General features: G+C 51.2%; 1 protein-coding gene across 1 annotated transcript in view; it reads left to right on the top strand.

Annotated features, from left to right (window-relative positions):
- Positions 1-7578, top strand: part of LOC145354065 (uncharacterized) — a 36311-nt gene extending 28733 nt beyond the window's left edge. Inside the window, exons 13-15 of the mRNA XM_080205195.1 lie at positions 3231-3373; positions 5303-5394; positions 7095-7578. Of these exons, the coding sequence (XP_080061321.1) occupies positions 3231-3373; positions 5303-5394; positions 7095-7111 (252 nt within the window). The 3' untranslated portion in view covers positions 7112-7578. The remainder of the gene's footprint in view (positions 1-3230; positions 3374-5302; positions 5395-7094) is intronic.
- The last annotated feature ends 2521 nt before the right edge of the window (positions 7579-10099 follow it).

The raw sequence follows: 10099 nt of genomic DNA on the forward strand, positions 1-10099 counted from the left end.
TGTCTGTCTGTCTCTCTCTCTCTCTGTGTCTCTCCCTCCCTGCCTCTTTGTGTCTCTCTCTGTCTCTCTCTCTCTCTCTGTCTTCTCTGTTTTTCTCTCTCTGTTTCTCTTCTTCTCTCTCATTCTGGCTCTCTATCTCTCTCTGTCTTCCATTCTGACTCTCCCTGTCCTTCTCTCTGTCCCTCTCTGTTTTTCTCTCTCTCTATGCTTCTGTCTCTGTTTTTGTCTATCTCACTCTCACTCTGTTTCCCTCTCTCTGTCTCTCTCTATATGACTATCTCTGTCTCTTAGTCTCTTTCCCTCTGTCTCTCAATCTTTCTCTATCAGCCTTCCTCTCCCTGCCTCGCTCACTCTGTCTCTCTGTCTTTTTCTCTCTCTGCATCGCTCACTCTGTCTCTCAGTCTTTCTCACTCTGTCTCACTCACTCTTTCTCTCAATCTTTCTTACTCTGTCTCGGTCACTTTGTTTCTCAGGATTTCTCTTTGTCTCACTCTGTCTCACTCTCCCTCTCACTTTCTGGATGGGATGTTTCTGGCCGCATTCACCCCAAGACTGGAAAACCCCACCTGAGGTTAATGGATCTTTTCATGGAGCGTCCTCCCGTTACGATTCCTGTAGTGGATGGGAAAGCTGCACCCCCTGTATCACTCCATCTCTCTTTGTTTCTGTCTCTCTATGACCCTCTCATTCTCTGAGTGTCTCTTTCTCTCTCTTCCTCTCTGACACTGTATCTCTCTGGCTCTCACTCTCTCTGACCTTCTCACTTACCCTCTCTCTTTCTCACTTACCCTCTCTCTGTCTGTCTGTCTGTCTCTCTCTCTCTCTCTCTCACTCCCCCCCCTCCGCCCAACACCCCCACCTCTTGCTCACTTTCTCGATCTCCCTTTCCTTCTCTCTTGTTATAATTTGGGTCCAAAGTGTTTCATGAAGTCCGCCTGGATCAAAAGTTTTGCAATTTGAATTTGGCTCGGATAAGCATGATATGTTTCACTTCAGGTGAGATTCAAATGAACCACTAGGGAGCTTTTATTAAACAAAGCTTAAGAGTATAGTTAACATGTATAAAAATTGACAATAACTTTTACCAATTACAAATAAAAAATAACCACGATTTCAGATAACCCTTAATGAATGTAGGAAATGTTCCGATCAAATAAATCTCATAAACAAAACCCTTGCCATAGGCTTAACACAACAAATACAAATGCTCATGTGACACTGGAACTTAATTCTTTGGGTGGAGAATTGAAACCCTGACTTCCCAGCCTTGTAACTTCTAGCAGCCTTCTTGACATAGGTTGATGTCGGAAGAGCTTCCCAAAACACTAGAGAGAGAGAGAGACTCGAGACAAGCCAGCCACCAAAGGCAGGTTTCACTCCAGGAAGACAAGGAGAACTGCTTTCAGGTAGCCAGCAGGCTCAATAATACCAGGGGGAGAGAGAGAGAGAAACACTGCTCTCCATCTGATGACACCCCCTTCTAAGCTAAAGCTGCTGCAAAAAAACAAATTAAAAGTGAATCCCTGAATTCACTAGGAAGGAAAAAAAAACAAACAAATGACCTGCCAATGCCCCCTAACAATGCAGGGTCATAAAACTGACCCCAGAAAAATCCGAGGCCTAGAATAAAAGTAAACAACACCCCACTTAAGCCATTGAAGGAGCAATAAAAGACTTCTAGCAGACAGCCCGACAACAATGAGAAAAAAACTGAAAAGATTTGCTTATAACTGTGGAGAACATGATTTTTAAAAAACCTTAAAGATGCAGTAACGTCTTTAAGACATATATTCACACCCACTCCCATCCTCTGGCTCACTTTCTCTCTCAGTCCCTCTCAGTTTGACTCACTCTCCTCTATGTCTCTGTCATTCTCTCAGTCTGTCTCTGTCTCTCTCTCTGAACCCTCTCTCTCTCCAGTTTCAGATTCAGAACGTCATGACATAGAGTCCCATCCCCTCAGACTGAGACTCTTTATCTAAGGTGACGCTGCAGAGTGAGCATGGTCAGAAAGTCTGAAAACATTCTGTACTATTTTAAAATACGGTTGCGGTTGTAATGCAGGAAATCTGACAACCAGTGTATGCACAGCAAGATCCCACAAGCAGCAATGCAATGATGCCGCAGGTTATTTTATTTTTCTTTAATGGTGTTGGCAGAGGGATTGGTCCCGGGACACTGGAGGGGAGCACTCGCCCCTTTGCACAACTGTCTCTCCAAATGTGGCATTTTCCGCATCCACCTGGGTCTTGTTCTCAGTTTCATTTATTTTGTCACCAATTCCTGAGATTGGACATGCCGTCTGTCAGGGAGTTCACCAAACCTGGGGTTCACCTCCCCAACCCGTCACCTACACCCCCCCACACACCACCCCCCCCCCCCCCTCCCTCCGATTGAGGAGTTAAAGATCCTGTGGGGTGGCAGATCTGCAACAGAGATAGGGCAGCACAGTGCCACAGTGGTTAGCATTGCTACCTCAGTGCCAGGGACCCGGGTTCGATTCCTGGCTTGGGTCAGTGTCTGTGTGGCGTTTGCACGTTCTGCCCATGTCTGCATGGGTTTCCTCCAGGTGTCCAGAAGTGTGTGGGTTGGATGGATTGGCCATGATAAACTGACCCGAGTATTAAGGGGATTAATTGGGGAAATATGTGGGGTTCTTGGGATAGGGCCAGGGTGGAGGTGTGGCCTCCTTCTGCACTGGAGGGATTTGATGGTTCTATTCTATGAATCTGTGAGGAGAAACTGTTTCTCTCAAAGGCCGGTGAGTCTGGAACTCACTGCCCTGGAGTGCGGTGGATGCCGGGACACTGAGTAAATTTAAGGAGGTGTTAGATAGATTTTTAGTCACTAACGGGGCGGAAGGGTTATGGGAAATGGGCAGGAAAGTGGGGTTGAGATTGCGATGAGATCAGCTATGATCACACTCAATAATGCAGCAGGCTGGAGGGGCTGAATGGCCTCCTCCTGCTCCTGTGGTACTTGTGTACGTTCAGTGGAGTGATGCTGAGACTGAGTGCTGGCATCTGCAGAAATGGATCAACTGGATCATGGAATCCGCTGCTGTTTGTGGGATCTTGCTGTGTGCAGATCAGCCGCCACGTTTCTGCTGCCGCTTTTGGGACATCTTGAACGAGTGAGGCGTCTCTTTTCTGAGTGTGTCTCTAAATCTCTTCTCACACCCCCACCCCCGTCCCCCTCCCCATCTCAAACCCCCCACCCCACTTCCCCAGGCTCTGTACGACGTGTGCGGAAAGGACATCACCACCAAGATCATGCTGCCCACTATCCTGCGGATGGGGAGTGACCCGGTGGCAAACGTGCGATTCAACGTGGCCAAAACACTGCAGATGATCGGTCCCATCCTGGATTACAAGCAAGTGGACAGCTCTGAACTGCGACGGACACAATTCCACCCACTCCCCAGCAACCCCCCATCCCCCTCCCCCCACCCCATCCCTCAGACCTGCCCCATACCCCTGAACCCTCCTCCTGCCCCAACACCCTCCCCATCCCATCCCCTTGCCCCATCCCCCTGCCCCATTTCCACCCCCCCCCACCACCCCTGTCCCTGCCTCATCCTCTGTTTAAAGGGACAATGCGTTTCTGTTTGGTGTGCGGTTTAAAAGCATCCCGGGTAAAGCTGCCTCCTTTACTGCTTTGCTCAGAAACTGTGCATGTTCCTTCCCCGTCACAGAACCCTCGGATGGCGAACAGCACAGGCGGAGGCCATTCAGCCCTCTCAGAGCGAACCTCATCCACGGCCATTCTCCCGCAGCCGCCCTCAAGTCATTTCCCTATTTGGGCCCAGGAAGTAGGGGGCAGACTGGGTAAGGACAGCAGATTCCCTCCCAAAACAACAAGTGAACCAGCTGGGTTTTTACGGCAATCGATCGTTGTCGTGGTCACTGTCGCTGAGATTAGTTTAAGAATTCCAAATTGGATTTTGCTGTGGTGGGATTTGAACGCAGGTGGACAGAGTGAGGCCAACAAGGCAACACTTCTTCCAATGGCATGCAGTGCTCCCCTTGCCCAGCCTCCGGTCTCTCACAGTCCGTCAATCCCAGCTGCTCCCACTCTTCGCTGCCACCGTATCCTCAGTCACACTGGCTCCGATTCACCAGCACGAACCCTCAGCTCTGCCCCCACACAATCCAGAGCAGGCTCACAATACTCCCAACTGGCCTGTGGCCAAAATATTGTTTCGCCCCCACAAATGCTGAGATTACCCAGTATTTCCTGTTTTTATTAATCCCCCCCCACTGCACTGTCAGAGGGTCAGTGCTGAGGGAGTGCCGCACTGTCAGAGGGTCAGTGCTGAGGGAGTGCCACACTGTCAGAGGGTCAGTGCTGAGGGAGCGCCGCACTGCCAGAGGGTCAGTGCTGAGGGAGCGCCGCACTGCCAGAGGGTCAGTGCTGAGGGAGTGCCGCACTGTCAGAGGGTCAGTGCTGAGGGAGCGCCGCACTGTCAGAGGGTCAGTGCTGAGGGAGTGCCGCACTGTCAGAGGGTCAGTGCTGAGGGAGTGCCGCACTGTCAGAGGGTCAGTGCTGAGGGAGCGCCGCACTGTCAGAGGGTCAGTGCTGAGGGAGCGCCGCACTGTCAGAGGGTCAGTGCTGAGGGAGCGCCGCACTGTCAGAGGGTCAGTGCTGAGGGAGCGCCGCACTGTCAGAGGGTCAGTGCTGAGGGAGCGCCGCACTGTCAGAGGGTCAGTGCTGAGGGAGCGCCGCACTGTCAGAGGGTCAGTGCTGAGGGAGCGCCGCACTGCCAGATGTGCTGTCTGTTGATGAAATTTTAAACCCAATCCACGTTCAGTTCCCAACACCAATAATAACAACCTGATCCAGGCTGTTATGACATGCTGAGCACCGATTGGCTGCCACATTTCCTGCATTACTGGTGACAAGACTTTGAAGAAAACCCTTCCTTGGCAGTATCAGGCTTTGGGATGTCTTGCGTTGCGGAGGGGCAGTGGAGAAATGGAAATTTTGGGCCCAGTGGTAACGACTCACGGATGCTGGAAACCTAAAACCAAACAGAAAGTGCTGAGAGAACTCAGCGGGTCTGGCAGTGTGTGTGTGGACAGAGAGAGAGAGAAAAACGGAGTTAGCATTTCGAGTGTGATCAGATAGGAACTTGCTGATGTTTAAAGACCTTTGATTTTGGATCTGTGGGCGATCTCACAAGGTTCAGGAAGCAGTCAGTTGAAGGGTATACAGGTTATGGCAGTGAGCAGCATCTGAGTGTCTGCTGTTTTCCTGTCTTTCTGCAGGGTTAATAGTTTCCTCCCGCTCTGTTGTCTTTCAGCCCCTTACATAACGATGTCAAGCCCGTTCTGGACAGACTGAGCCATGATCAGGACATTGACGTCAAGTACTTTGCCCAGGAAGCTTTGATCGGTGAGTTATCGGCAAGTGGAGAACATTTCCCTGACATTGGGGCAGGCGCTGGAGACAGCACAGGGTGGGGTGGGGTCTTCAGGATTATAGAAGAGTTTTGATAGAGTCAAAATCAAGAGGTTGTTTCCACTTGTGGAGGGGGGGGGGGGCGGGGTGGCGATGTGGGGAGGGAGACCAGAACTCGGAGTCAACAGTTTGTGACAGTCAATAATAAATTCAATGCGGAATTCAGGAGAAACTTCTTTACCCAGAGAGTGATAAGAACAGAGAAACTTAGAACATAAGAACATAAGAAATAGGAGCAGGAGTAGGCCATCTAGCCCTTCGAGCCTGCCCCGCCATTCAATAAGATCATGGCTGATCTGTTGTGGCTCAGTTCCACTTTCCCGCCCTCTCCCCATAACCCTTAATCCCCTCTCTTATCAAAAACCCATCAACCCGCTTCTTAAAAATATTTAGCGAGGCAGCCTCCACCACTTCAACTTCTCCCATAGGGAGTTGTTGAGGTAAATAACATCGATATATAAGAGGAAAGCTGGAGAAACACATGAGGGAGAAATGGTGTCTAATAGAAATCTGCACTCTCAGCCAAGTCTCAACACGTGTGCTTGGCTAAGAGCCAGAAATCCATTAGACTACTGACACACCAGAATCCCAGGGAAAACATTGCTTGATTGACAGCTCCGGCTCCCTGATCTTTTGTCAATGTCACAATGTTGACTTACACAAGGTTAAAAGGGTTCAACTGCTTGCAGTTTCAGCTGTTGATGCTTTAACAAGCCTGAATGACTACACATTTATTGACCTTTACTAAAAATGATCATTTTAATGAAATGGTAAGTTATCAATGAAATATTTTTATGTAGTTTTCTTAATACATCCTAATGTCACTATAGGCTTCACTGGTTCTGTACTGTGTACAGTGGGTGAATGGACATGGCTGGAACATTGGGATGGTATTGTGGACAGTGGGTGAATGGACATGGCTGGAACATTGGGATGGTATTGTGGACAGTGGGTGAATGGACATGGCTGGAACATTGGGGTGGTATTGTGGACAGTGGGTGAATGGACATGGCTGGAACATTGGGGTGGTATTGGGGACAGTGGGTGAATGGACATGGCTGGAACATTGGGATGTTACAGGAGGGACCATCGTGGATGCATGCGGTAAATAGCACTAAGATGCTTAATGGGGGAATCTGGATAATGAAAAGGGAGAAAGGAATTCAGTGCTAAACTGATCAAGTTAAATGTGGGGATATCCGAGAGGGCCATGGAGATAACCATGGACCCAATGGGCTGAAGAGCCTGGGTTTCTCAGCCCTGAGGTGGAAATGCCAATGTTGGACTGGGGTAAACACAGTAAGAAATCCAACAGGTTTATTTGGTCGTACAATCCACTAGCTTTTGGAGCGCTGCTCCTTCATCAGGTAAATTGAGTTTGTGTCTTTATATGCCTTGTTGTGAACAGAACTCCCACTCACCTGATGGAAATCCCACTCACCTGATGAAGCAGCGCTCCGAAAGCTAGTGGCTTGTGCTACCAAAGAAACTTATTGGACTTTAACCTGGTGTTGTGAGACTTCTTACTCTCTTTGCCTTCCCATCACTGTGCCGAGTAGGTTTTCTCTGCAGTTTGATATCTGATGTCCTGTTCTTGAATTGACCCCACCTCCCTGAATCTTCCCTCCCTTCAGTGCTGTGCCTGAACTAAGACGGAGTGGCTGAGCCAGAGGGTCCCAATCACAGCAGCAAAACGGCCCACAGCAGCGATGGTGCCTTCTCCTCCTCGCTGACGCACTCATCCGAGAAGCAGGTGTACAGTCGGAGAGACTCGTCCCCTTCAATAGGAAGCTGCGAGTCGGCAGCAACATGGTGACGGGTTTTTTATCTCGCTGGAACCGCTGCCTCCTTCTCCCATTTTGTTTTTCCACTCTTGGTTCCACTTGTTCCTTGTCTTCCCTCCTCCTGCCCTTCCCTCATTCTGCCATTCCCTCCCTTTCCCTCCTCTTTCCTCCCTCTGCAATTCCCTCCCCTTCCCATTCCCTCTCTTTCCCTTCCTCTGCCTTTCGACTCCCCTCGCTCTCACTCTCTTTCTTTATCTCTCCAGTTGCAACGTTGTGTTTGAAAGGTTTACTGTTGGGTTGGTTGACAGAGTGAGTTACAGGTTGTTCCAGAATAAAGATGGTACGAATGTTTCTATTGACTGTTCGCCCCTTGTCCTGACCTATTTGTGCTTCACGACACCTCACAAGACAGACCATTCGAGTATGACCAGCTAAAGAACAGGAACAGGCCCTTCGGCCCCTCCAAGCCCGTGCTGATCATGATGCCCCAACTAAACTAAAAAACTTTCTACCCTTACTCAGTCCGTATCCCTCTGTTCCCTCCGTATTCACAAAGCCATCCAGATGTTTCTTAAACGTTACTAATGTTCCTGCTTCCACCACCTCTGGCAGCGCATTCCAGGCACCCTCCAGGCACCCACCACTCTCTGTGTGAAAAACTTACCCCGCACATCCCCCTTAAACATTCCCCCTCTCACCTTGAACCTCACACCCCCACCCCCACCCCCTTCCCCCCACCCCCTCCCCCCACCCCCTTCCCCCCCACCCCACCCCCTCCCCCCACTCCTCCCCCCACCCCCTCCCCGGTTCCCACCCCCTCCCCCCTCCCCCACACCCTCAACCCCTCCCCACAACTCCCCGCCCCCCCTCCCCCTCCCCTTCCCCCCACCCCCTCCCCCTGCCCCACCCCACTGCCCTCCCCCTCCCCCACCTCACTACCCCTGCCCCTCCCCACTCCCCCACCTCTCGCCCACCCCCTCCCCCACCCCTACCCCCACCCCCCTCTCCCCCTCCCCCACCCCTCCCCCCACCACCCTCCCCCCACCCCCTCTCCCCCTGCCCCTCCCCTCCCCCACCCCCTCCCCTCCCCCCTCCCCCACCCCCCACACCCAAATTGACACTCCCACCCTGGGAAAAAGTGTCTGACTACCCACCCTGTCAATGCTGTTATAATTTTGTAGATCTTTACCAAATCCCCCCTCAGCCTCTATCTTTCCAATGAAAACAATTCTAGTTTATCCACCCTCGAGACCAGGCAACATCCTGGTGAAATTTCTTTGCATTCTCTCCAAAGCTTCCATGTCCTTCTAATAATGCGGTGACCAGAACTGCGCGCGATGCTCCAAATGCAGCCTAACCAAGGTTTTATACAGCTGCAATATGATTTCCCAACTCCTGTACTCAGTGCTCCGGCTGATGAAGGCAAGCATGCCATGTTCTGCCTTAATCACCTTGGCCACCTGTATTGCCACTTTTAGGGAACTGAACCTGCATGCCCGAACCCTCTGTATGTTAATGTTCCAGAGTTCTACCATAGAATAGTTTTGAAATGGTTAAAAACACAAAGACTCTTCTCAGGAGCAATTCACAAACAGAATTTCACATCAAGACAAAGAAAGAGATAGTAAAGACAGGGGCTGGAGGAGGTTACAGAGATAGGGAGGGGTGTAGGGGCTGGAGAAGATTACAGAGATAGGGAGGTGGTGTAGGGGCTGGAGGAGGTTACAGAGATAGGGAGGAGTGGTGGAGCTAGAGGGGTTACAGAGATAGGGGTGGTGTAGGGGTTGGGTTGGAGGAGATTACAGAGAAAGGGAGGGGTGGAGGAGGTTACAGAAATAGGGAGGAGTGTAGGGGCTGGAGGAGGTTACAGAGAAAGGGAGGGGTGTAGGGACTGGAGGAGGTTACAGAGATAGGGAGGGGTGTTGGGGCTGGAGGAGGTTACAGAGATAGGGAGGGGTCTTGGGGCTGGAGGAGGTTACAGAGATAGGGAGGGGTGTAGGGGCTGGAGGAGGTTACAGAGATAGGGAGGGGTGTTGGGGCTGGAGGAGGTTACAGAGATAGGGAGGGGTGTTGGGGCTGGAGGAGGTTACAGAGATAGGGAGGGGTCTTGGGGCTGGAGGAGGTTACAGAGATAGGGAGGGGTGTAGGGGCTGGAGGAGGTTACAGAGATAGGGAGGGGTGTTGGGGCTGGAGAAGGTTACAGAGATAGGGAGGGGTGTAGGGGCTGGAGGAGGTTACAGAGATAGGGGTGTAGGGGTTTGTTCAATCTGTGAGGGTTTCAAGGACGAAATGAATATTGAATCAAGGTGTTCAGAATCACGAGGGGGAGGGAGGGGGGTTTGGATGGAGTGAATGAGGAGAAAGTGTTTCCAGTGTCAGGAGACTCGGTAACCAGAGGGGACACAGATTGGAGAGAATCGGGAAAAGAACCAGAGGGGGTGGGAGATGAGAATTTTTTTAAACAGTGAGTTGTGAAATAAGGTGGATCTCCTGATGTGTTTCACAACTGATTTGCAACACTGGTCAAACAGTTTCTATTTATTGGCAGTAAAAAAGCATCAGGTCAGTAGCAGTGCTGCACTCCCTCTGTCCTCACTCTGCTGTGTCCCATATTCCGCCTCCCGGTTCTCCTGGAGGTGCTGATTGAGGCTGCTTGACTGATCCATGCTCACTGCTTCCTGCCCGGGACACACACAGCTGGAAATCTCCGTGCAGGTTGCCAGACAGATATATGTGCATGTGAGTGCACTCAGACTGTGGGAACCATGGCTGTGGGCAGATGGGGGGTGGCGGGGAGGGGGGGGGGGGGGGGGGGGGCGTGAGGAGGTGGCTGGTAGGAGAGACAGGGGAGGCGG

Source organism: Carcharhinus amblyrhynchos, chromosome 16, assembly GCF_965287045.1.
Source record: "Carcharhinus amblyrhynchos chromosome 16, sCarAmb.v2.hapA, whole genome shotgun sequence".
NCBI classification, from domain to species: domain Eukaryota; kingdom Metazoa; phylum Chordata; class Chondrichthyes; order Carcharhiniformes; family Carcharhinidae; genus Carcharhinus; species Carcharhinus amblyrhynchos.